The sequence below is a fragment of the Labrus mixtus genome, chromosome 15 (genome assembly GCF_963584025.1).
Source record: "Labrus mixtus chromosome 15, fLabMix1.1, whole genome shotgun sequence".
NCBI lineage: Eukaryota > Metazoa > Chordata > Actinopteri > Labriformes > Labridae > Labrus > Labrus mixtus.
In genome coordinates this window covers 20,683,613-20,710,834 of record NC_083626.1, presented here as the reverse complement: position 1 = coordinate 20,710,834, position 27,222 = coordinate 20,683,613, and the positions used below count along the sequence as shown (strand labels likewise).

General features: G+C 42.9%; 2 protein-coding genes across 2 annotated transcripts; both read left to right on the top strand.

Annotated features, from left to right (window-relative positions):
- The first annotated feature begins 1,498 nt into the window (after positions 1-1,498).
- Positions 1,499-18,186, top strand: baz2a (bromodomain adjacent to zinc finger domain, 2A). Its single transcript, XM_061057363.1, has 30 exons — positions 1,499-1,678; positions 2,940-3,063; positions 3,228-4,103; positions 4,701-6,578; positions 6,897-7,172; positions 7,665-8,039; positions 8,154-8,214; positions 8,786-8,894; positions 9,044-9,145; positions 9,258-9,480; positions 9,576-9,637; positions 9,725-9,790; positions 9,892-10,275; positions 10,363-10,617; positions 10,717-10,931; positions 11,036-11,110; positions 11,207-11,381; positions 11,479-11,541; positions 11,639-11,783; positions 11,892-12,502; positions 12,600-12,939; positions 13,074-13,229; positions 13,400-13,560; positions 14,023-14,088; positions 14,208-14,491; positions 14,822-14,957; positions 15,074-15,220; positions 15,396-15,643; positions 15,782-15,925; positions 16,287-18,186. The coding sequence occupies exons 2-30, from the start codon at positions 2,940-2,942 to the stop codon at positions 16,444-16,446; spliced, it is 7,917 nt and encodes a 2,638-aa protein (XP_060913346.1). The 5' UTR covers positions 1,499-1,678; the 3' UTR covers positions 16,447-18,186.
- Positions 18,187-22,473: 4,287 nt separating this feature from the next.
- Positions 22,474-27,027, top strand: LOC132990108 (aquaporin-4). Its single transcript, XM_061058177.1, has 6 exons — positions 22,474-22,790; positions 23,223-23,414; positions 24,671-24,832; positions 25,065-25,229; positions 25,617-25,697; positions 26,182-27,027. The coding sequence occupies exons 1-6, from the start codon at positions 22,776-22,778 to the stop codon at positions 26,395-26,397; spliced, it is 831 nt and encodes a 276-aa protein (XP_060914160.1). The 5' UTR covers positions 22,474-22,775; the 3' UTR covers positions 26,398-27,027.
- Positions 27,028-27,222: the final 195 nt, after the last annotated feature.

The following is a 27,222-nucleotide window of genomic DNA, read 5'->3' as shown; positions in this document are numbered from 1 at the left end:
AAGTAATTATATAATATAACGTGTTTGTAATGAAATCGTTTTTAAAATAATATTTACCTTCTTAGGACGCCAGTACTCAAGAAAACGTTTACCTTGTTATTTGTTGTTAAAAGATTCATTTTTTCTTTTAAGTTGTAATTCTTGAAAACTGCTGCATATTTCGGCGCTAGGACCCAGAAGCCTCCAGGATCCTCGGCCCCGAAAATTAGCATACTTCCTCTTTAGGCCTGATTTCCTCCATTTCACTTCTGTGAAGTTGCCTGAAATATGCTACATGAATTTCCTGTCGTCATTAATAAGCACGTTAAAATCATAGAGGTTAAAATACAACCGTGAATGTGAGTCTTGTCCCTGTAACCCATACAAACGAACTGAATATATGCTAGTTTGCTTTCATTTATTTTGCTTCCCTTAGCCACTATCTAACCTTGTCAGGTTCCCCTTAAAATACCATCTAATTCTTAAAAGGTAAAGACTCCAACTTGATTTTATAAAGCTCTAAACTCACAATTACAAGTACTCAGATACGGGATGAAGTACTAATTACATGAGTATTACTGCATGCTAATGAATAGGCTACAACTACTTTACTTTATTTCTGATAATTCATTTTACTCCACCTTGTAATTAATTAAAAAAAAAGTATTAATTAATTAAACAGAATGCATAAAAAATATTTATAAGTGATAAGTACCGCGTAAGGCCCCTGCTTGCATGTTATTCATTGTCCAAACTTTTCTGGCTTTCTCTGTGTAATAAAGTCAATAAAATTGTGAAAACTGTCTATCTAGTGAGATCCGCAGCTCGATATAACATCAACAAGTGATCCATAAATATTTTATATGTGTACAACCTTTAACCTCAACCTAAATATGAATGTGGAGTAAAGAAACTACAAAGTGTCTACATCATAATCTGAAACTGAAAGTTCCGATTTTCCTACTTGAACTGATACTTAACTGATGTACATCACGTTTTATTTTTATTTTTATTTTTTAATAATTTTTTATCCCGTTTTCCTGTTTTCTTGAGCTGCTGTAATACAAAAAATTCCCACATGGGGGATCAATAAAGTTTATCTTTATCTTTATCTTTGAAAACAAAATACTCAAACCGATTAATCGGTCATCAAAATAGTCTTCAGTTCAGCAAATGGTTTAACGATGTAACTAAAACTAGTAGACTAAAGTAAGATATCGTAACATAAAGGGACTTCTGTTAAGAACATTTTGTTCTTTGTAATTATTTTAGTAAAAACAAACACTAATATATGATGATGATAATTATTATCATGTTATAATGGTTTAATAGCGCATCGTATTCCTCCTTTTCTTCTTTTTCATCTTCTTAATAATAATGTTATTATTATTATTATTATTATTATTATTATTATTATTTATTATGATTACTATGATAAGCTCTTTTCTTGTGAAGTTCCCTGAAGGACTGTGACCGGATGTGTTTGTTGTTGTCGTCGGAATATTGACACAGCTACTACTCGCTCTGTTCTGTGATCATGGCTGCACTGGACCACACCAGCCATGTTTGCTAATTTAATACCCAAAGGTTTAGGGAATAGTTGTTTATTATTTACCTGTGTGCCATCCTCACCCACATATTTGCTTTTAGATGAAGGTTTAGGAAGCCTCCACCTCTTCGATAATCCAAGGACTGAAAGGTTGGGACCCTTTTTTTTTTTAATTTTTTTTATCTTGAATTATCAACGAAACTTTTGATGATGGTGGTGTGGGCAGATGATGCTCTGCTACAAAAAAAAAAAAATGTGTCTGTGTGCTGTGCAGCGTAAACAATGTAACTTCATCTGGGCTGCTAGCTGCTAGCCCCGTGAACAAAAGGGGGGAGCACGCCTCCATCTGTTAACAAAGTGAGTCCGGCTGTGTTTACTCCAGTCGCTGTCAACACTCCGCTACATAATTTATTTTCATCATCCGACCTATCTGCTGATAACAAGCACCAATGGACCCACAGCAGCGGCGTGGTTGCGGTACCTGCTACCTGTGCTATCGGCTAACGTCGCAGCTTGTGTACCCTACCTCCTCCGGGTAACGTCAAGGATGCTACCTACAGCTAGCTATCTACCTAGCGTGCTTTTTTTTTTTTTTTTTTGGCAAAGGCTCTATTGTGATGATTTAGCGAAATAACCTTGGAATTGGACTATGGAGTATTTGCTTTGATGTTTTCGTGGAGAAACTAAAGTTGAGTGTGATATCTTACGTGTACCGCGTCGGTTGTTAAACACAGCCGATTTAAAAGTGAAATGTTTCAATTCAAAACCGCAAGCTAGCGCGATTTAGCCAGCACGGCGCCCTCTGCTTTTTTTGCAATATGGCCTTGTGTTGAATTAGGAAACGCTGTGTTCACAGGGTGATACTTTTCTGTATAACAAGGCGATGAAACTGCTTGCACGGTGTTACATGTTTTAAGTAACACTTCCTTCAAGGGGCCCCCCCGACGAAGTGGTGGTAGAAATATGTTCGCTAATCCCCCCCCGTTCATTGTTAGTTTTGGCCGTGTGGGCTTGCCTGGGCCAAAACATTTCTCATGGTAGATTGAGATTGAGGAGGATGTGCTTTCAAGTTAGCAGCGCCCTCATCAGAGGTAATGATGAGCCTTTTAACGCAATATCCCGATTATGCATTACCAAGGCCTGGCTGGCTGGCTGCTGGCTGCGACATTTTGACGGATGTTTGAAGGAAATGGTGTTGTCACAAGATGCTGTTGCCAAAATCATCAAGGAGATATGTTGCACTGATGAATTTGTCTTATTGCGTAGCGCCGTAAAAACAACATATATATATATTTAAATGCTGATTCATCACGTGTACAGGCGTCTCCGCTCCTTTAAGGTGAATGTATTTAGCAGGAAGTGGAACACTGGTGTTTATTTTCCATGTTTGTTATTTTTTTTTTTTTTTTAGATGGAGTCAAATAATCATTTCAACTATGGCACCCACTCCTCAGCTAACTCAGGACTGAAACTCTCTTCAGGGGATTCTCTTTATACTAACGGGTCCTCCATGAGTTTTCCTCAGCAGGGGAAGAGTAAGTATTTTATTACAAATTAAAAAAAAAAGTTAATTTATTAACTTCAAAATGTACTCTGTGTGTGCTATACTTTTTCCATTTAACTTTTTTTTGCTTTAGTCAACCGTCACAATATTCAACTTTTATTTTATAAGTCGGGCCAATGTTCTTGTGTTTAACAGATATGAATGGCGAAATGAATGTGAATGGCGTTACTACTGTTCTCGGGTCTGGTGTGCCTGGTTCCAACCCCCCGACTGCTCCTTACCCACACATGAGCAACCACCACCAGGGCAGCATGGGCTACGACTACTTGTGGGGAGGGCACCCTCAGTACGGTCCAGCCATGGGCACACCTCCTGGGCACGGGATGCACCAGAAGCAGTCCGCTCCTGGGATGGTGCAGCCTCAGTCACAGCACCACTTCCAGGGACGTGGACAGTACCAACTGAATGGGGGTGTTGAAGCCTCCCACCAGCCCCCTGTGGCAGGCCCACCGAACATGCCTCTAACTGGGAGTCAGTACTGGAACAGGAGCAACCCTAGCCCCCAGCAGATGAGCTATAATTCCCACAGTATGTACGGGAGCTACCAGAGTCAGGCACATCCTGGAATTACACCGTCACAACATCACCAGCAGCAGTCCTTACAGCCTCCGTCACAGCAGCACCTCCACTCCCATCGACTCCCACACCAACACCACCAGCAGCACCAGCAACCACAGCACTATGGCATGTTGCCTAATGGGATGCCATACTACCAGCATCAACCCCAGCACCCTTCCCTGCCATCTTCCCCGCAACAACCACCCCAGCAGTCTCAGCCCCAAAGCCAGGCTCAGATGATTCCCCCTGCTGCACAGAATTTTACTCCTCCACGTGGCAGCCCACAGCACCACAGTTTAGGCAGGGGAGGCACTGGCAGCCCCCTCCCCGTCGGGATGTCCTCGGCACCAGTGATATCACCATCAACAGCGCAAGAGAGTGGATCCCCCAAGGGCCACAGCAGGGAGCGGAGCCCCCATGCTGGCAATCTAGGAGTCTCTACTGTCGTTCAAGGTGACCATTTTACTCTCCGTGTTTGTGCAACTTTTTGACTCATTTTTTTTCCTTTAATTGTTTTCCATAAAAAGTAATAACTATTCGATTTGTGTTTGGTTCCTGGTTTTGACACTGAAGTTTTCATTTTATGTGTGATTTCCTCATTAATTTAACACTTCTCTCCTACTTTTCACTTCCTCCTTTAATGTCACCAGTTGAGCTCTGCTCATACTGTACTTTGGTTTTCTCCCTCTTGAACATACTAATACCGCAGTTGCTGATCAGCCTAGTGTTTAAACATTTCGCAGGGAAAAAGCGGCAAACGATGCCTCGCAAGTTACTTATGATACATGAGTGTTCAGCGTTGCGATAGCGCCCAGAGTCAACCAGCAGGTGGCCCTGTTTGACTATTAAAATGTGTAAAAACTTAGTGAGGTGTTATGTCAGGAATAGCTTATACCTTCTGGACATGTCAGTGTATGAAATATGTTGTTATTCTAAATGATCATTTTATTTTAAAACAAACTTTAACTAAAACTACCCCCTACTGTGGATTCAACAGACATTTTCTTATTTTTTTTTACTGACTGTTGTATGGATTCTGTTCTCTTACAGGGCATACAAGAGAAGCCGTCAAGGAGGTAGACACAAATTATAACGGCACAGAAAGAGCATCTATTTCCCAAAGGCTGCCCAAAGGTGATAGTTACCTACCCCACCCCATGGGACCTACAAGTGATTATCGTCAGCCTTCTGAGCAGCCAGCAGCGCCGCGACCAGAGATGTCTGTCAGAGAGACAGCCGTGAAAACACCCCCTAAGTCCGTGTCCTCCCAGCTCTCTGCATCTACACCTCCTGCAGCAGTGTCAACGTCTACAGCCCGGGCCTCAACACCTCCTCGAGTCTCTGCCGCTCCTGCTTACTTTGATTCTTCCACATCTCCACCTGTGCCCCCAGTGTCACCCCCTGATGTCGAAGCTGCCCCGGCACAAATCACAACACCTCCTTTAATGATGCAGTGCCCCAGGCCTCCCACTTCTGCTGCAACCGACTCGTCTCCTGCTGGATCCAATCATCTGTCAACAGGGTCCTCTTCCTCCTCCTTGCCTGCATCGGCTCCAAAGTTGTCGACACCTCCTGCTTCAGCTGATGTTGTGTCTAAACCGGCATCGGGTTCTTCTGTCTCAGAGTCTGGCGATCATCAGAGCACGTCCTCATTGCCTCCTGTAGCATCAGGACCTCCCAAAACGGTCTCCCCTCCCGCTCTGGTGCCCACGTCTTCTTACTCAGTGTCTGCACCTATCTCATCTCTTAAACGGATGGTTCAAGGGTCCAAGCCACCTCTGCTGACACCTTGCTTTCCAGACAAATATGGAGGTCAACTTGAAAAGCATGGACCCCCCAAATTATTGTCCACATCCTCAGTAGGCGAGAAGCCTTCAGTATCATCAGGACCTCTAACCGCAACATCACCTGGCTCCTGTTTATCTACATCTGCATCTCCCATTACTGTGTCAAAAGCTCCTTCAGCATCCACACCCAAGCGTCAGACAGACACTCCACCAGCTGCTGACTCTGGTCTTCCAACTGCCTCTGCAGCATCGTTACCACCTGCCACCGTGAACCTCCCCTCAGCCCAGGAAAGTCCCACAGTCCGACCTCTGTCCACCCTACCTCTTCTAACCACTCAAGCCTCCAGGACTGCACCCGCGTCTGGCCCTCCTGCCTTGGTTTCTGCGCTTTCAGGGGCAGTCCGAAGTTCTGGCATTGCGCAGCATTCTTCTGACACCACCGCTCCTCATCTTCTTAAGTCTCCCCAGCCAGAGCACCGTGATCACAGTGACAATAAGAGAAATGGGAAACAAGAGGAAAACTTCCCTCAGCTTGATTCTGGCACAAAAAGCATGTCACAGAGAGTAGAAGCGGATGATCAGAAGCCCAGCAGTGAAAGGAGAGAATCTGAAAAGCAGCATATGAAAAGCATGGTCACCTGCAAAGTGGATGAGGAGCAGATGCCTCTCAGACAGTCCTCCCACCTCCACATGACAAGGTTGGAACTGACTGAGGACAGTTTTGATAACTCTTCCCAGTTTGACACCCCCTCTCAAATTCATGTCAGCTCTGTCTTCGAGGAGGCCTCGCATGAAGAAGATGATAGCTTGTGCGTGGATGACTCCGCTCTCTTTGACAACAGCTTCCCCTCCAGACAGGACACTTCTCAGTTTGACAACACTTCCCATGCAGAAGAAGAACAGTCTACTGCGCTCGACACCACTAGAGACAGCTGCTCCTCCGCAGACGTCTCTAGAGATGACACGTTGGACTCCACCAGGGAAGGAGAAACATCTGAGGCAGGAGAGACCAAGGACAGCTTCCAAATCCCCGGTGACTCCATGCTGCAGTCGTCTCTCAACGACAGCTCTCAGATGGAGGATCCCTCTTTGGACTTCAGTGATGTGTCCAACTCACGCTCACTTTTGTCATCTCAGCCAGGTATTCTTCTTCAAATTTGTGTCACATGGTGCGACGTAGTCTTAAAATAGGAGTGTAAATATGTTATCAAGCTGCACAATAAATGAATCTTTATCGTGATATAAGCCTCAGCAAAAAATAAATTACATGCTAAATGTGTTACAATAAATAAGAACCATCATTTAATATTAACCAGCAATGCTTTCTCAATCAGACAATGTTATTTTCTCCTATGGTGCTGGCTTAATGTGTAGCTTTATGTATTATTCATTGTTTCTATGTAATCATCCCATGTTTCTTGTTTTGCTCACAAAACTCTACATTGTTGTTTCATCTCAGGCACAGAAGCCGAGTGGGAACCCAGAGGACATGATACACCCGACTCCGTTGGACGCGTTAGCCAAAAGACCACACTAGATGAGAGCACGACTCCGCCGAGTTTCAAGATGAGAGACGAGAACTTCATCGCCTTCAGTACGCCAGCAGAGGGCCCCGCTGTCCACCCGCTCCAACCAGTGACTGATCAGACTGTGTCGGCTGCTGCAGGACAGCTGAAAACCCCAGGGAAAACACGCAAACCTCGTACTCCAAAAGCGTTGTGGACGAAAAGCCCAGGTACTGAACTACTTCAACACAGTTTTAAGAGGTTGTAAAAAAAAAAAAAAATTATCCAACTAGATAAGCTAAAAGAATCTCCATCTCCCTGTGTATTAAACCTCCCATCATTAATTCTCAACCAAATATCAGGGAGTTGTCTCTTGGAATGAGTATGTGACTTTAATGAATCTCCCTCTGTCATAAACTTTAAACAAAAACAGGCTGAGAAAACTCTTTGCTTGTTCCTTCTCCTCTGCTTGTTAAAAGTTAGTTTCTGCACTTTCTGTGTGAAGTCATAACTTAGTTGGTTTTCTCATTACCTTTGAATCTGTCTAAAGGTGTGTTTTTATTTATAAGCCATTTACAGGTTTCTCCCACACCTGCACACCTGCTTCTCTAGTTTCTTTATGTGCCTTGTATTTATATTCCTGTGTGTCATACATAAATAAAATATATATTGTTTCCCGTATACTTATATACCATCTTGGTGTTTTTCTCTTTTATTCTAAGCTCCAGAGGGGACCCAGCGGAAGCCCAGGGGCCGAACCCCTAGAGTGGTGAAGGCTGATGAGGAGGGAGTAAAGAAAGCGGAGGGGACAGGAAGGGGCAGAAAGAGGAAGAAGTCTGTCAAAGGCGACGTCAAAGAAACATCAGATGGATGCGGAGAGGCCGGGCCATCCACGGAAGAGTTCGATACCGTCACGGACACGATTGATGCTGTGCTGGCAAACTCTTCAGCTATCGACACATCAGTGGAGAAACCCAAGAAGGGGAAAAGGGCCAAGAAACAAGACAAGGAAGGAAACCTCGTAAAAACACCCAAAAAGGACAAAGAAAAAACTGCAGATGGCGCAGACGAAAATGATGACGACAGCTCCACTGCAGGTAACGAAGGGGTTTGTGAGGGCGTTGCACGTCATTATAATGACACTTTATTGTAACTTTTTAACAGTTTAACAGTTTAACTCTTATAATGGTTGTGCGCTTTTGATCTAACAGGTGAATCTAGAGGACGGAGGGTCGCGACTGAGGAGCAGGTTCAGTTCCCAATGCAGCACGGGTACGTTTCCTCATGGAATGTATTCATCATATTATTGAACAATTTGTTCAAAAAGAAGCCTTCCTGTGCTAAAACGTGTTTACTTTAAATCACCATTGAATAATGATTCAAGACCTTCAGCAAAATACTTCTGCAAACCCAAATCTGAAGTGTATTTCCTGCACAGAGTTCTGTTCAGAATCTGATTCTTCCTCTATAAATAAATAAATCTGATATATAAACTGTGAAACCCTTTATGTGATAATTTTCAACCCCAGTTTTACTCAAAAAAAAGAGAATTGGTGATCCTTAACTGTCACTGGATATTTTTAAAAGTAGCTTTAAAGTTTCCATTGTAGGCCTTTGGTATGCTGTCAGTGTTGCTGTCCCCTGTTTCCTGCTCTATCCACTGTCCTATTAAAGGCACACCCCCCCCCCCCCCCCAAAAAAAAAAGCAGATTTTAATAACTTCTAAATATATTTACAGATGCCTCACTCTTTTTGTGTAAAAAAAAGTGTTTTTTGGAACAACCACTCTTTGCTGCTCTGTCAAAGAAAACAGTCATGTAACAATGAACTCTCTTAACTGCAGTTGGAAGAGGGAGATTCGTGTGAAGAAAATGGAGAACCGCATGAAGGGTGAGACCTGGTATTACACGCCCTGTGGAAGGAGGATGAAGCAGTTCCCAGAAATAATCAAGGTAAGTTTACCTGGCTATCGAGCAAAACCTTCAGTCATCAGTTTATTAAAATCCCTGTATGTCAAGGCAAATACATCTGCTGATGTGTTGTTGATGTCAAAACACTGACCATGATGTCCTCTCTCGGTTCTCCTGATGTCTTCACGCAGTACTTGAAGAGGCACACAGACAGCGTGGTGAGCAGGGAACACTTCAGCTTCAGCCCACGCATGCCTGTTGGTGATTTTTATGAAGAACGAGAAACTCCTGAGGTCTGTTTACGAAGCCATTCACCAACAATAACTACCTAACTGTTAAAATGATGGGTTAAGAGCTGTGAAGAATACATTTAAGGGACTAATCAATCTCTTGTACATGTAACAGGGTATGAAGTGGACCCTTTTGGCCAACGAGGAGGTTCCCTCCATGATCATGGCCATCACCGGCCGGAGAGGTCGTCCTCCAAACCCTGACAAAGAGAAACCTCGCAGAGCTCGTGGACTGAAGGCAGGGCCGCCCCGCCGCCCGGGTCGACCTCCCAAACCTAAGATGGTGGACCTCCTCAGCAAAGTCGATGCCAAGCTTTTGAATCGGCTTGAGGCAAAGGGTGAGTGGATGCAGACTGCATTAGGTAGCGTGTATGTATAAGGATGTGTCTATAGCTTGTAGTGTAATCTTTTTTTTGTTTGTTCCCCTTTGCAGAAGCTCTCACAGAGGAGGAAAAGGAGAAACTTGCAAAAATCAAAAAGAAGATGAAGAAAAAGGTGTGTATCGTTACGTTCAGAGGTTTATGATCTAACTGTGATGCTTTTGACCTCTAATCCTGAATTTGTTCTTGTATTTTTATTTAGGCAAGAATGAAGAGAAGGGATGATGCAAAGATTAAGAAGATGAAGCTTGAAAAAAGGAGAGCAAAGGTAGAGAATACACTCGACACAGAAAGCGTATCAGAAGTGTCCCTCTCAGCTGCACCTTGTCCTCAACTCAATCTGTTCTTTCTTTCCTTTTGTGGGTTCAGCTTGAACAAAATGCCAAGCACGTCGAGCTGAAGGCTGAACCGACTGACCCGACAGCGCCACAGGTCACACAGCCAGCACCTGCAGAGCCCAAAAAGCCCGGCCGCAGGAGGTCAGTGAAAGTCGAGGCTCCTCCACCAGTACAGCAGACTGATGAGGAGAGGATAGCCCAGGGTAAGAGGGTGCTGGGTGCCCGCAGTAAAGCCAAGGCTCTGGCTAAAGCTCAGGCAGAGGCAGAGGCTGCAGCTCAGGCCGCTCAGGCAGCCAAGAGGGCAGCAGAGAGGAGAGCGCAGGCCCAGAGACGCCTGGAGGAGAGGAGGAGGCAGCAGCTGATCGCAGAGGAGCTGAAGAAGCCAACAGAGGACATGTGTCTCACAGACCACAAAGTGAGTTTTCTTTTTTTAATGAAACCTGCTTTATTAGCAGTGTGATATTTTAAAGTATTAATGACTTTTTACATTTTTCTCAATCAGCCTCTTCCAGAGCTGTCCCATATCCCTGGTGTGGTTCTATCTGGCACATCTTTTGCACACTGCTTGACTGTGGTTGAGTTCCTCCATGGCTATGGAAAAGTGATTGGTCTCAATGTACCCAACGACATCCCCAGCCTGGCTACGCTGCAGGAGGGGCTCTTAGGCCTGGGGGACAGCCAAGTAGAGGTCCAGGACCTGCTGATAAAGCTGGTGGAGGCTGCTCTCCACGATCCAGGCCTGCCATCATATTATCAGGTGTGTTATACAGTTGGAGCAAAAGATCTCTGCTAGTGAAATCCCTGATAAACCAAAACAGACTTCCTAATCTACTTTTTCTCTCGTCTCATCCTTCAGTCGGTGAAGATCCTCGGGGACAAGCTGGTTGAGTTGGAGCTGACCCGCAGTACCATCTCAGAAGTTCTGCGGATCTTCCTTGAAGCGCACGGTTTCAATACCGAGGTTTGCAACACGCTGCGGACCAAAACATTTCACGCCCTGCCGCCTGACACCAAGGCAGCCATCCTGGGTTTCCTGGTGGAAGAGCTCAACAGTAGCAACATTGTGACGGGGTGAGAACAATAACTTGTTATTTATTCTGTAGGCTTCTCTTTACCCTACATGTTTGTTCCTACCTCATGACTTTCGGTACTAATGTGTAAATGTTGAATTTCAGAGACATTGACAACACGTTGGAAAACATGGCAACTTACAGGAAGAACAAGTGGATAATTGAGGGGAAACTGCGCAAGTAAGATGATCTTTTCACTCTTCAAATACAGAAAATATCACAGATAATCTTTACTGGTAATTAAAGGCACGCACTGATTAATTTTCCCTCTTGCAGACTGAAGGTAGCCCTAGCACGTCGCACAGGACGCTCAGAAGAAGAGCTGTGTTTTGAGGAGAGGAGGCGCAGTGCTAGAGTGGCCGAGGAGGAGAACCTCAGCCTGGAGGAGAGCGGCCTGGTCATGGAGAGAGGCAGCCGCAGGTCACGCAAAGAAGAGCCAAAACTCAGTGATGTATGTGTTGCCTCCTGTGCTTTTTTTATTTTTATTTTTTCTTTTGTTCAGGTTTAGAAATGGTTCCAACATTGAATTTGTATCTCTTGTGTTTCAGAGTGAGAGCCCTACTAATGCAAGCATTCCAGAACTTGAAAGGCAGATAGATAAGCTAACCAAGGTGAGTCCGCTGCTGCTCTAGTTACATCGTTTTACATTTTGTATTCTTTTTGTATTAAATATCCCTCTTTTTTTTCTTTTCTTTTTTTTCTCCACAGCGCCAAGCGTTTTTCCGTAAAAAGCTGCTACAGTCGTCTCATTCCATGCGGGCTGTGTTGCTGGGCCAGGACCGGTACCGACGCAGATACTTGGCTCTACCTCACCTTGGTGGAGTTCTGGTCGAGGGGCCAGAGGAGCTGCTGAGTGAGTCTCTGTTTATATATTCAAAGGAAATGTTATTTCTCCCATTTTGATATTCAACAAATTTGTTCCTTGTATGTTTTATCTAAACTCTCAAATTTGATCTCGTAGCTTCAGGAGATGTTCTTATAGCCGAAGTTCCCGTCACCTTCCTCAAAAAGGAGCCCAAAGTTGAGGAGACCACCATGCCTACCACTCCCCCTCCGACTCTGCCTTCCTCCACTACCTCCACCAAGGCCGAGACCTTCTCCCCAGAGGAGGACCCCCTCCCTGGCACTGCCTCCCTCATGAGCAGACCACGAGGACGAGGACGCCCCCGAAAGATCAAACCAGAAGTAGAGCTTCACCTCCGCACGGCAAAGATCCGCCGCAGGCGTCGAAGTAGCGCCCGGTCTGGAGGGGAAGAAGGACCTGGATCACCGAACAGCGGAACACATGAGCTCACGCAAGCTGCCTACCAGAGCTGGCTCAGCCAATCACAGGAAGCGGTGACCAACGGCACATGCTCAGCAGCAGGTGACGCTCCAGAGGGTAACCGGCCGGAGGAGAGTGTGAAGGAGATGGCAGAGAAACAGGGGCACTGGTTCAACCTGCTCCCCAAACAACCATGTGATGATAACTCTCTGACCGAGCACCAGATACCAAACCCACCCAGATCCCCCCCAAAACTCCTCCCTCAGATCCCAAGTCCTCTGCCTTCACTTGCTGATCCACTATCGCAGGTTTGAAATAATAATCTTACCACAATTACATTAAATCATGCTATAAAAAAAGTCTTTCTTATGATGTATTAATAAACAACGTCTTGCTTCCCCTCAGCCGGACCAACTTCTACCTGGCCTGGCCTCTGCTGACCCTGTGACACCAGCAACACCGCAGGACATCCCCCCTACACCCCTTTCCCCAGCTGGTCTTATTTCTGCCCAACCACCCATACCCCCTCAGTTTCTTCCAGCAGCCATTCCTCCTGCCAAGCCTGCCCCAGCCACACCCGGCAAGCCAGGTCGCAGGCGGAGGAGAGGCAGCAGGGGCAGTAGTCCCGCTCGCAGAGGGCCGAGAGGAGCGGCAGCGAAACGCAGAGGTCGACCTCCAAATGCCGTGTTTCAGGAGCTGGAGCAGCAGTACTTCACTCAGCTGGTGGTCAAACCCATCCCAGCATGTATGTAGTACCTGCTTGTAAAATGATTTGTATCATGTTTTGAGTGATAAACACGCAGAGCCAGTGTTCTCTTTTTTTTTATTTTATTAATAAATTATTATTAATTAGCTGTGTCACATGTGTTTCTTTTCCAGCTATGGTGCGGGGCTGGTGGTGGATCAAGGATCCAGCCGAACTGTACAGCACCTTACAGGCGCTTCACCCGAGGGGCATCAGGGAGAAGGTGCTCCATAAGCATTTGGCCAAACACATGGAGAGTTTGACTGAGATATGCACTAAAACTATCAACGGTGAGTGTTGTTGGTTATTCCTTTATCGTACTTGCGTGGTTGGATTTGCCACCCAACAACTGAACTCTTTCCAATAAATGTTTTGACTCGACATCATCCAGAATTCTCTTTTACACGTTTTCCCTTTTTACTTCATTTCCTTAACAAATGTTTGCGTCATTTCCGGCTAGACCCGATGTTTGAGTTGAAGGTTGAGGAGAAGGATGTGCTGATGGAGGCTCTGCAGCAGCCCTGGCAAGTGCAGGAGAAGACATTGGAGACTGACATCAGCACCCTCCAGTGGGTGGAGGATCTGGAGCAGAGGGTCATAGCAGCTGACCTACACCTCAAGGTGAGAAATCCCCTCACCTTTTAATATTTCAAACTACTACAACTCACACTGCTTTAAAAAAACAACAACATGAAATAAAGTGTGACTTTTTCAAACACAATAAGAAGATACATAAGTAGATATTAAAGAGGTAAGAGCTGCAGAGATAATATTGGGAATTGTAGGTAGCAAAATTTAAAATCAGTTCTAACATGTAGATAATAATTACCAAAAAGTTTGGTCTCCTCCTTAAGGCAGAATTTCCCTCATTCAACTGTCAAAGTATCAAATAAAGACATCCTGAAGAATAGTTGAATGAAATTTCCATCCTACTATCAAATATTGAAGTATTAATCTGCCTACATGGTCATGTCCCTGGGTTTGTGTGTATTTTAATCTCATCCTTGCCAATATGAAAGTTAGCTAAAATAATTGTAGTTATTAGTGAATAATAATCATCATTGTTTCTTTGTTTTTTTTAAGGCTCTTCCTCAGGGTGCAGTAAATGAAGCAGAACCTAATGGAGAGACGCCGATGGCAGAATTTCAGGTATCATTTTAATCACTTCTATAAAATGATTGTTCCGTCTTTGATACAGGAAGTTACGCTAAACATCCGTATATCCGTCTCCCTCGCTGATGCTTACTCACTCCCTTTCTCTCCTCAAGCCCTACACGATCCCAGATCCGGACTCCACCCGGGACGACCTCCAGTACTACGAGCACGACGCCGACCCGCAGGACGACTGGACCGTGCGGACCAAGAAGGAGTGGTCGGGCCTGCCGCGTATCGCCACACACCCACTGGACTTGGCCATGCTGCGGTTGGCTAATCTGGAGCGAAACATTGAGAGACGCTACCTGAAGGAGCCGCTGTGGAACCCCGCTGAGGTGATGCGACTCGCTCCTCTCACCCCGACTCCGGGAGAAGAGCTGACCATGGATGTCATCAGGTTAGAATGACAGACGTTCTTTAGGGTTAAGGGGGCAGTCTGTAAGACTTCTAACCTTTCTAATGATGTTTCTTGTGCAGTAAAATAAACGAGTTCATTAGTAGTTTAATTGAAATGACAGAATGATGCAGGGGGATTGTATGTATTTTATTATTTTATTTATTGACTTTCTTTTGTCTCCATTATTGTCTTTCAAAATTGTTTTTTTTTTTTTTTTGAGGTTGTATTATGATGTCATCACACTGTTATAAAGTTAACTGTACTTCTTGCCTGAACTAAAAAGACAAAAAGGGTTTCCAACATTACTGTCTTAATGCTCTTACCTCCCAGTCTGGAAAGTGAGATAACGTCTCGACTACGAACGTGGCGACAGGCTCTGGATCGCTGTCGCAGTGCTCCACAGCTCTGTCTGTGTTTAGTTCAGCTGGAGAAGGCCATCGCCTGGGAGAGATCTGTGACTAAAGTGGTAAGAGTCTTTCCCACTAATCCTTCAGCGCACCAAGTAACACAATTAAATTAGTTGCGATTCCGACCATTAAGACTTCTTCTACGTGATCGCTATTTTTTTTTTTTTTTTTTTAGAACTGCCAGGTCTGCAGGAAGGGAGACAATGACGATTGCCTATTGTTGTGTGATGGGTGTGATCGTGGCTGCCACATGTACTGCCTCAAGCCCAAAATCACCCAGGTGCCAGAGGGAGACTGGTTTTGTCCTACCTGCGTTGCCAAGGTCAAAACCAGTTCTGTGATTCTGAGCAAAACTTTCAGAATAAATTACTTGTTTTTTTTTTTTTTTTAAGTTTACTCTTAAGAATATTGTGCTTCCATTTTTCCTCCAAGTAACTTGAACTTTGGCACTCGTTTCGCATCGGCAAAATCACGCTTTCTCATTTGCTGTCTCACAGGACGAATGTGATTCCCCGCGCTCGTCCAAAAAGAGGACCAGGGTGAAAAAGAGGAGATACGAAGATGACAGCTCTGAAGAGGAGATGACGACAACATCGCGGCGCAGTGGCGGCGGCGGTGGCGGCATGGCAACACGGTACAAGGAGCCAGCGGCGCCCTCCTCATCTTCTCGTTCCTCTGGAGAAGGAGGCGGCACTAAACGTCGCCGCATGACAACACGCAACCAGCCTGACCTCACCTTCTGCGAGTGAGTCACGCCTCCATCACTGTCGAGTTGTTGACATACAGACTTATCTTTTCCTTTTCTTAAATCAAGTTTTTTTTTTCTTCTGAACCTGTTGCTGTGATGGATCTTTGGTAGTGATTGTATTTCGTCTCCCTGCAGGATCATTCTAATGGAGATGGAGTCTCATGCAGATGCCTGGCCATTCCTTGAACCTGTCAACCCCCGACTGGTGCCAGGCTACCGTCGCATCATCAAGAACCCCATGGACTTCCTCACCATGAGAGAACGACTGCTGCAGGGCGGGTAAGAGCAGATAATCCGACACATTTCATCACTACTTAATTCATCCTCTTTTTTTTTTTTTCATACAAAATACACAGTCACATGTAGAGGTGGAATCTCTCACTCAAAGTAATTATCTTTGACCAACTTGTTTGTATTTGAAATATAAACCTCCATGTTTAAATCAGAAAGCCATACAGCCTATATCAAAGTAAATCTTCTCCAGTCTTCCCCTGTCAGCCCTCTCCTTATACTGACGACAACATGAAGAAGTGGCTTTCTTAGAAACAGGAAGAGCGAAAAAGAGGCTGAGAAAACAACATAAATTACACATTGTTAAATCTCCTTCTCGTCTCTCTCTCTCTCTCTCTCTTTGTCTCAGGTACTGCAGCTGTGAGGAGTTTGCGGCAGACGCTCACCTCATCTTCAACAACTGCGAGATGTTCAACGAGGACACGTCAGAGGTGGGGATAGCCGGACACGCCATGAGGCGCTTCTTTGAGAGCCGCTGGGCGGAGTTCTACTCGAATAAAGACAAATAGGAGCCTGCAGCGTTTCCCCTCATGGTGGGGCTGTATACTGTTGGTGCTTTCAGCGTACCAGTCAAACACTCTCTCCATCACTGCAAAGACTCTCTGGAGGTTCTTCCAGCTATGTGTATTCTCTCATGTATAGGTGTATATGTATAGATTTTGGCTATTTGTCTGTTATTGTCCCCTCTACGGGCCTCTTATTTTCCAGGCCCACAACTGAACTGGCTTGAACTTCTTGTACTCATTTCCCAATCACGGAGAGTGACTGCATGTACACGGCACACTTTATCTTCCTTCCTTTACATGTCGTCTCATCTTCTCTTCAACACCTCATTTCTTCTTTGAGTTCTCCTGGCTGTCACGTCCCTTCACACGCTCCATGTCGTTGCGAGGCCTTCGGTCAGGTCCCCCCCCCCCCTCCCCTTTGCGGGTTGATGACACCGTCTCGGGCCCCGAGTGCTTTGGCTTTCAGACTCACGTTGAAGGTCGGGGACTGATCACACACTATGGCAGCCTCACCACTGCACACTGGACCTGCTCGGCACCACTCGACAACTAAATGGATCAAAACTCCTCACAGAGCCCGGGCCATTTCTTACCTGTTCAATAGAAATGTAATGTAATGTGGTCTTATGCATAGAAGTAACTTTTTTGCTCAATATATTTTTATTATATATTCTATATATAAATATATATACAGATTACAATAGCTGGGATTATTTAATAGCAATAGCTTGTAGTGGATGTGTACAGATGACCTTATAGAAATGTCTTGACCATTTATGAAAGGCCAGTTAAACTTAAGGAATCTCTTCTTGGACTGTCACAAGTAGACGTTGTATAACCTCCACTTAAAGTCGTGCACTCACACTCTTCACCAACATACACATGATTTCACAAACACACACACACACACACACACACACCTTCTGCTGCTGTGTGAAAGACACTGGTTTCTGAAACAGGAGGATTTGAAGTTTGGCTCAGATAGTCTGCTCTGATAGGCCCGCATTTTACTGTCCTCTCTTGTTGAATAAACGGCAGAGTGACACCTGATCCGATACCAGACTGTACACACCAGTTTTAAATCGCGTCTCTTACGTAAGACAAGACAGTGTTTTCAGCTTCGATACTTTAATTGTGATGTGATGAAAATGACGCTTTGACTTTGGTTTGTTCTTCGCTTGTCAAGGCAGGAGAAACATCGCGAAGGTAGTTATGTGCAAATCTGAAATCCTCCCACTTTTAAAGACTAACGTTGCAAAGATGCTCTGATAATGATTAAGACGTTGCATTCCTCCCTGGTTTTCAGTCTCACATTCCTTTTTATTGTTTTTTTTTGTGCTTTTCGAGGGCCAGCATACGATGTTGCGGAGCATGGTTGATGTGCTCTGAAGGCCACGGGACGACTCCACAGTCTGGGTTTTATTTAAACACGTTTCTTACACTGAACTCTGATCCGTTGATAGGAAATCAACATTCATGTTCCTCAGTACACGTTAAGGGACAGACGTTTTTTCAAAAAAAAGAAGAAAAAAAAAGACGACATGAAAACCAAACGTGGTGTTACGTGAATTTTTAATAATGTACAGTTTTGGTGACTTTAAATTTGTTCCTTTATATTTTTAGGACCAATTCATCATTTTTAAGAGGAGGTATTACAGGACTCTGTTGTATTAAGGTGATGTAACACGTGTGCATCTGTAGAATGTACTGTGAGTTGAATAAAACCACATCTAGTAGAAAGTATTATTTCCCTCTGGTCTTGTATCTGAATGTTTCTGGTTTGCCTTGTTTGCTGTCTGTGAATGTTTTGTGTTGCTGTGTTTGTCTGACTTGTGTATGCTTGGATACATTCTCTAAGGATCCTGCCTACTTGCCCGATGCATACTGGGAAAAGCTTCAGCTCCTCCTGACTGTCTGGTTGTGATGCCCATGGCTAATAACTGGTATGAATGGACTCATGAAATATAGTCAATGTTGGTTAAATTAACAAAAAGGAATGGGGTTAGGGCGTGCACCCCATGTACGGAGGCTGTAGTCCTCCAAACGGGCGGTCCCGGGTTCAAATCCGACCAGTGGCTCCATTCCAGCATGTAATTTCTCTCTCTCCCCGATTTCTGATTATCCACTGTCATATCTACACAAAGGCATAAAAAGCCCAAAAAATAAAAACCTTAAAAAAAAAAAGAATTACAACTATTTTACTTCTACCTTATATAGAGTACAGCTAGCATGGCAACAAAGAAGACAAAAAACACAACATATCACTTGGAAAAAATTGGAAACTGATACGAATACAATGTTTTTATACTATACGTTTTACTGAAAACATCATTAATGACACACAATCTGACCTTTCTGGAAGGTCATGCGTGCCATTGTCATAATGTGTTCCTTTAAATATTAAGAACGGTAGATTGGAGGATTGTTCTCATTCAGATTACTTCAAGGATTTTTTGCTTTTTCTTGGTCATAAAAGACATGAAGTAGATCACACAAAATAAGCCATTACATCACCACAGTCTCTGTGAACCAGCGCTGATCATTCTACCATTTACCAATTAAACAACCACAGAATAAACAGGCGGACTGTTACATAAGAAAAAGAATCCCTCATTGAAGGGAAAGATGTATATTCATTTATGAGAGGCCTGTAAAGCATCATATTCAAGTGAATATGCAGTAATCCCTCTCCTTGTTGATTTACAAAACCAGGCACATTAGACCACAAGCAAACATGCCTTAAAAAACAACCTGACCGACCATGTCTGTATTATTCATATATGTGTTAGCGCTAAGTTCATTATCAATAATTTATTAGAAATAAACGGATTGACTGATGGGTTTTTTGGTGTTTAATGACCGCTCATAAGCACATTTCAGTAACATACACAAATATGAAACACTTAATATTTGTCAAAATAAATAAAGTATGAATTTTGAGGTACATTTGGGGGTGCAGACAGGTTATGTTCTCCTACTTGTGTGATCTCAATACAACAGCAGCATACATGAAAATAAAGTAAAACTTTTAAAACACCTATTTTTAATGGCAAGGGGATGTATATATATATATATATATATATATATATATATATATATACATATTGTTTTTTAAAGTCTCACACATCCTTAACCTCATACCTCTACTATAACTCTGAGTATATCCAAACACAGGCCTACTGTGAACTTTTACATTGAGGGGGAAAAAGAGCACTTAAACAATGATGGAAATATGTTGAAGTATGTGGGCGGGGCTCTGCAGCTACCTGGAGGGTCCTGTCTGAGGCACATGCTGCAGGGAACGTCCTACCATCACTCCCAGCTGCTCTTCAGAGGAACAGACATAAGAGCGACACACACACACACTTATATTCCACCTTCAAATCTAAAAAGCACATTAAACGGACATAAATAATTAGCGTTAGACAGACAAAGTGTTTTTGGTCTCATGGTACATTCTCCCTCTCCCGTTGCCCTCTATGGCTCTCTCAAATCCTTGAGCTGGCACTTTTGGAGTGTGTGTGTGTGTGTGTATATTTGTGTGTGGGAAATTGTGTCAGTGTCAGCACTCTGCGCGAAGGGGGCTGAAAACTCCCCACGCCAGCAGGTTCCAGTGCGCCCCCCGCCCAGCACACTCCACACAGTCAGGCTTAGCCCCACAAAAGGGGGGATAACGGTTAAACAGTTGCCGTAGAGAGGAGGGGGTGATCCACGGCATAATGGGGGCTCGCCAGAACCCCACAACCCCCCTCAAAGCCTGCAACCAGTTCATTCTGGACTCTGTTTCGATCCAGAATATTGCTACCAAAATTATGTCCACTGCCTTGATATTCCTGCTGCAATGGGAGGAGGGAGGAGGGAGGGGGGCAGTTACATGTTTAACACATCAATAATCAGATGTTGGCAATAAACCAAGACTTGTTGGTTATTGTGAATATTTTCATTGTCAGTTTATCGGAGGAATTCTGCCTTTTTTTTTATTGTAACACATCATCACAAGGTGCGTGTTTGTTGCAAATGAAAGACTGAAAATAGAAGCATGCACAGATGCAGCATCACAATAGGTGCTATGGTAACCGCATCATGAAAGAGTTTGTCCCCATGGTGATCAGAGCAGGACCTCATAAGTAGACTGTGGAGGGACAGAAAGGTGGGTGGGAGGACATCATATTCTAGTTCTTTCGGTTTAGCGAAAGATGCACATTGATTCTGATTGTTTTTCTTTTGCTACTCTTAGCTGGAAAGCCCCCCCTCTCTCTCTCACACCTCAAAGCTAGACTGTTAAAGGCATTATAAAAAGACAGACAGACATTGTTTTTTGTTTACATCTAAATATATTTGATGGCGAAATGCAGTGTGTGGTCCGTTCTCTTCTAATTGATATGAAAATGAGGTGCCAGGTGCTCAGGACATGCAAGCGCAATTCAGCTCAACAGGAGAACAAGAAGGGACAAGCCACAAATTCTCTCATACGTATGCATGTTGTGATTTGAACTGAAGATGGTTTGAAGATCGTGGATTGTAGATTGTGCATTTTGGGCCGCTGTATGTTATCTCTAACAAATTAGGGGAAATGAGTGAAATCTGGGGCGAAGCTAATTCTAAAATGAGAACGCAAACGTGATGAAAACAATGTGAAGCCAAACAAATGTTAATGAGGAGTACAAGGGTGATGATGAGGAGAACAGTCTTAACCATCTCCATTAATATGCAAGTTATCGTCCTGACCTGAGCTGAAGGTAACCTACATCTGTCCTGTGCTCCGTGCCTCGGGGGCTTACAATAACTACAGCTAGCAGGCTACCAGGAACTGTGTTATGCTGTTTCCATATGAATCAGCTGTACTCTAGTTTTCAACTCAAGCAGAACTGCAGTCTATTTTAGTTTACAGATTTTTGTGTTGACCCAGATTTGGATCTTGAGTGTTTGAGATTGTTATAATAAATTCTACTTCACCTCGCTTCCTTTTGCTGCTTTAAACCTTCATATAGATTATATATGCCAATACTCAGTTTACTAGGCGGTATACAGTGGGGTCCTGCAAGCCTATTTCTTAAATGCCATTAGATGAACAGCCATTAGATGGGCCGATGATACCAGAATCTTTGATATATGCCTTCTCTGTGGCCCCCCCAGCATCCATGTCTATTCATTAAACTATCTTAATGGGCAAACATTCTCAGTCTGTTTTCCTGGAATAGAGTTCAGAATTCTTTCTTTCTATTAAATGATTATTTTTAGGCTTTTTATGCCTTTACTGTAGAGATAGAATAGTGGATAGAGTCGGAAATCAGGGACAGAGGGAGTGGTGAATGACATGCTTGGAAAAGGAACCACAGGTCTGGGCCGCCCGTCTCGAGGACCACAATCACTGCACATGGGGTACAACCCCCAACCACTCGGCCTACGGCGCCCCAGTTTTAAGAATTCTAAGACCAGAGGAGGCCAGAGATGTAAAAGGACTAAAGTGGTCAAAACAAAGATCTGGTGATTTGTAATAAAAAGAGCAATCAGTAATTATCAAATACATGTGGTGGCTGGAACTGGCAAATATTGAGACTACTAAATGCTTACAAAAGTAGGTTTCAGTTAACAAGAATGTACATGTTTATTTTTATTTCTACATTTTATCACAATGGCAAATACATTTCATTTTAAACAAGATACTTCTCGCGTGCAGCATTTGTCCCCGTCTCTGACTGACAGACATCACTCAAAGCTTTCAAATGCTTCCAGCGGGCACTTCAACTCTAAATGCTCCACATTAGTTGCAGTGCTTTATAAATCTGATTAAGTTATGTCACCCTTTGTCACAAGTGGTTATATTATGTTATGCCCTCGCTGCGTTTTCAACCATTGTGCAAGCCTCTGAAGTGGCCACAATCACTTGAGTTTAAGGATAAGTGAAAGGCTCATGATGATTTTCTGAAGATGTATTAAATTGTTCAAGGTCGGCAGGATGGGAGTGAGGGGGTGGGTGGGATCGGGTCAGTGTTATACGAAAAACCTTGGAGAGACACCTTTGAAGGGCTCCCACTTGTTAATGTTTGTGCAGAGGACGATTTGATAGGGCCGGAGGTGCTGGGTAAGGAGAGGGTAAGGTAAAAGATAGAGAGAGAACGAGAGAGAGAGAGAGAGCGAGAGAGACTGAAAAAGGGGAGGTGGGAGGCTTATCTCATCAAAGACCTCTCAGGCTCTACAAGTTGCTGACGGATGAGGCAGAGACCCTGAAGCCCTCAGACCCTGAAACCTTCACAGAAAGACCGACGGACAGACAGAAGGACCTACAGAGAGAGCATAAACCTGAGGATAACATATTCATTTAGGTGGAAATGACGTGGCATGAGGTAAGCACATTATTTCAATACCCTAGTGTTAAAATCTTAATGATTTGCATATTTATTTATTTTTAAATTAAGAAAAAGTGCCTAATTTATGTGAGAATTATATGGTATTTTGAATTGTTCCAGAAAAGCTGCACTCTTACAGGCCATTATGGTTATGAAGTGTTAATGTTAGCATTAGCATTTTAATGCATTTTTGTCAAGAACACATCAAAGAAAATGTGTAAGTGTTAATATCCAGGGTTTTAAATGGTTAATATACAAGTTAAATGGACTTGTTTGTTTTACAATAAGAGATCAAATGAGTGATGTCATGTTTAAATGTTTTGCAGCTTTTCATCAGTAGATAAACATAATCATCAGCATAAAGTCGAGATAGAAGCACAGTACGATCAACAAATACATCATATTTGTTTATGTGCTTTACCTGTGTAGCTACGCAGTCGTCAGTTCTGGCGTGCCATGATGGCAGAGCTGCTGGGCACACTGATTTTAGTGAGCGCTGTGCTGGGGGCTTCAGTTCCGGGCCTAGGAGAGGGCCCTGTGGGACCCCTTTACCCAGCTATAGCAGTGGGAGTGGTGATTGTTGCAGTGGCACACTGTTTTGGAGAAATAAGTGGGGCGCAGGTGAGTATCTAATAGGCAAACATTCGTTTGAATGACTTATTTGACCAAACTTTTTCTATCGGTAACACAGCAGTTATTTGTGATGTAAGTCATTAGTTTAAAAATAACCTTAGTACCTTAGTTGGATGTGTTTAAAGTCTAAAAAAAGGGATTACTCATTATTGCAATTATTTCTCATTATGTGATTATATTATTAAATAATAATATATTATACCATAATATATATATATATATATATATATTATACCATAATATATATATATATATATATATATATATATATATATATTACATTATTATAACGAAATACCAAGACATCCATGTAATTTACTCAGTATTAGTTAAAACTGCTTATACTATTTACAGTCAGGTAGTATAGTCCCGTCTTGTGACCTTTGTCCCAAACAAGGTCACAAGATGGGGCAAGAAGAGAAAACAAATACTCAAATCTGTGCAGCTTTTTTGGTCATTTTCAAATATTGCACAATTTGACCTCTTTGGGAGAGTTATGAAAACATATGAGAAAAGTACAGGAGAAATTTCTATTTGTTTCATCTGCGTACAAATCATCGGCTAATCTTCATCTTCAAACAATCCTCTAAATGGAATGTTTTCAAATACAGACTTCAAGTGAGACTCAGAAGCTAGGGCAAAAGGTGAAGGAATGAAGACAATTTTCTTTGCAGGAAACCATGCAAAACTTAAAAAATATTTTTTTTATGATGTCAATAGAACTTTATGTGAGCGATTATTTGTAAAGAGACATTTTGCATGTAGAAAGCTTGAAATATGAGATCACATGTAGCCTCAGGAAAAGACCTTAAACTGTCGTTACCCCTTTTCTGAAGGGCCACTACCCAGTCAAGGGCTCTCCAAAACTAGGAGCTTGGCCAAATAAGCATTATTTAATTGGACCATAGACCCCTGAAATGTGTGTCAACTGTCACGCTGCTACAACTACACTTGGTTTTTGATGGTGTGAGGAGTCACAACCCAGTTTATACCAGTTTATAAGAAAAGTGAATACTAATCACAGCTGCCAGATGAATGTAAAGAACTAAAAGTAAAATATCTTCCTCTGAAATGTTTTGGTGTAGCAGTGAAAAGTAGCAAGAATTGGAAATATTCAAGGCAAGTACAAGTCCCTTAGTAATAAACTGAGCTAACTTTCACTATTGCATTTTACTTTTTGTGTTATTTCATCATAAATGATATCATACTTTGTCTAAGAGTGTGTGCTTGTTCTTTCTGATCAGGTGAACCCTGCAGTGACTCTGTCTCTGTTAGCCACTCGGAGGCTGGATGTTCTCCGGGCCTTTGTTTATATAGCTGCACAGTGTTTGGGGGCTTCTTTGGGAACTGGGGCCCTCTACCTGGCCTTGCCACTCAAAACCACAGCAGAGCACTTCGTCAACAGGGTCAGTTTTGAGATGATTAGTTTTTACGATTTATATCTTTTGTCATTCTTGGTAAAAATGCCACTCATATAAAATAAATACAGTATTATTTACTCATTGTAAATAATATAGGAAACCCTGATCTTTTTTGTGAAGTGTCATGATATAACATTTGCTATGAATTTGAGCTTTACAAATAAAGATTGATTGATTAAAGTTGTCCTCTTTCCTGCTTCTCTTAAACCTCCCTCAGGTCCCGTTAGAGCTGAATGCAGCGCAGGCTCTGGGCATAGAGGTTTTATGCACCTTCCAGTTAGTCTTTACTGTGTTTTCTGTAGAGGCTCAGCGACGAAGGGAAAGTCAAGAACCAGGAAACCTCGCCATTGGATTTGCCCACACAGCCGGAGTGCTAATAGGGGTAAGAAGGCCATTCAGGTATTTTATTGAAGCAAGAGATTGTTGGTTCGTTGTCATATAATTTCAGTGCAAAGAAAGTAAGAGGAAGAGAGAGGGCCTGAGTTGTAATTTAACCCTGGTCACAGTGTTAAGAGGTCACACTTTAATGATACTCGCTTAACCAGGTGAGCTTCCAGTGTCCAGTTAAGTACACTGGACAATGTCATACACTGTGTGTCTGTGGCGGAGGATATTTTTACCTTAATCCAAAAAAACCTTCTGAGTCTAAAAAGGCATGAAGAGGTCATTAAAATGAGTGAATAACTTCAAAGAGGTCAAATGCAGCACACTGTACAAAGTAAACCAATGATTATATTAATTATTTGTTTCCGTGTTGTTTTTGTGTCAGGGGCGGTTCTCTGGTGGGAGTATGAATCCTGCACGTTCTCTGGGTCCAGCTATCATCACTGGCTTCTGGGAAAACCACTGGGTGAGAGAGAGGCTCAAAGTCATTATCCGTCTCCATGGTAACAACTGTCTAAGTGACTTTCCCATTTTATTAAAACATCTTAGAAGTATCATCAGATGCAAGCGCAATGAAAGAAGGTAACAAAGTACTTCTATGCTCCAGTTCTATACTCCGAGCAGTAGTTATGATGTCTGGTTTACATGTATTGTTAGCCTTACATTTAGCTTGAAGTTTTCTGATGATTGGACAACAAGGTCTTCCTCCTTGACCACTGCCACCATTTTTAATTAAAATGGGGAATTCAAACATTGTGTTTATACTACTTAAAAGAAGGGTGACATTATTGGTCCAAGGCAGTCTAAATAAATACTGCTTTATGTGTAAAACCAAGCAGGTATTTGGGTTATTCTAAGTCACCTATTGCTTCTATATTTCTCTTGGATTATACTGATTTCTTTCTTTCCTCTGCCTCCTCTCTGTATATTCTGTCCCCCCCCACCTTCAGGTTTATTGGATCGGGCCAGTGCTCGGTGCTATACTGGCCGGAGTTTCCCATGAGTTCTTCTTTTCGCTCAGTGCATCTCGCCAGAAGCTGGTGGCCTGTCTGACCTGTAAGGATATTGAGATTGTTGAGACAGCCAGCATGACCGGATCATCACTTTCAACTGTCACACAGAACGCCATCAGAGCCAAACAGGCCAACAAGCAAGAAAACAACTGAGAAAACAACTTCTTTTACATAGAAGCATCCTGCAGTATGGCAGTGACTCTCTAGGAAGATGCATTGGGTGCAGATCAATAGTTGTGTTCATCATTAACGCAGCTGTGCCAGTTACATTGTTCAAATATGAACCCATTTAGTATTAAAAAAATAAATCATATAACTTACAAAAAGATACAGTAGCGGAAATTGTGAGGAAAATTTGTAATTTAAAAATAGATTTTTGTTTTGTTTAAAACATCTGATTAAAAATGTAAGTCCAGTCATAAAGATACATCTTCATATACAAAAGGAGTTATACCTTCAGAGACAATTTGAGGGAGGCTGAAGTTTAGGAGGAGCAACTGAACAATAGAAAATTAAATGTAAATGTGACTCATTTAATGTTTGATCAGAAGGCGCTTCATGTTGTTCTTAAAGCTCCCGTGTCCATTTTGGTGCCTCCTGGACAAAGCTGTACATCTTATCTCTGTGTGATTTTGCCTTGAACGTGGGTAAGTCGTGTTCAAACAAAAAAAAAACTTTGCACTGAAAAATGTAGCTGTTGGGGCAACGTGCAGTAATGAACTATTAGAAATAATAATAATATTAGAATAATAATCTTTTTGCCGACGGTCCTCTTTGCTTTTGTAGGTCATAAAGGTCTAGACTTTATTTTCTCAGAGCCTAGGATAGAATATTAGTCACCAAGCAAAACCAAACTGTAACGATTGAGTGAGAAAGAAAAATGTTATATAACATTTAACATCTAAATATTTTATAAGCAAAAAAAGCCATTCAAAACTATTGGTCATACCAGACCAAGTGAGGCTGCAGCTGTTTAGG

Bases quoted from the DNA above. Each gene is read 5' to 3' on its own strand.
- baz2a (XM_061057363.1), top strand. From the start codon at position 2,940: ATGGAGTCAAATAATCATTTCAACTATGGCACCCACTCCTCAGCTAAC. The intron at 14,958-15,073 runs GTAAGAGTCTTT...TTTTTTTTTTAG, and splicing joins AGAGATCTGTGACTAAAGTG to AACTGCCAGGTCTGCAGGAA. The intron at 15,221-15,395 runs GTCAAAACCAGT...GCTGTCTCACAG, and splicing joins GTCCTACCTGCGTTGCCAAG to GACGAATGTGATTCCCCGCG.
- LOC132990108 (XM_061058177.1), top strand. The intron at 23,415-24,670 runs GTGAGTATCTAA...CTTTCTGATCAG, and splicing joins GAGAAATAAGTGGGGCGCAG to GTGAACCCTGCAGTGACTCT. The intron at 25,230-25,616 runs GTAAGAAGGCCA...TTTTTGTGTCAG, and splicing joins CAGCCGGAGTGCTAATAGGG to GGGCGGTTCTCTGGTGGGAG.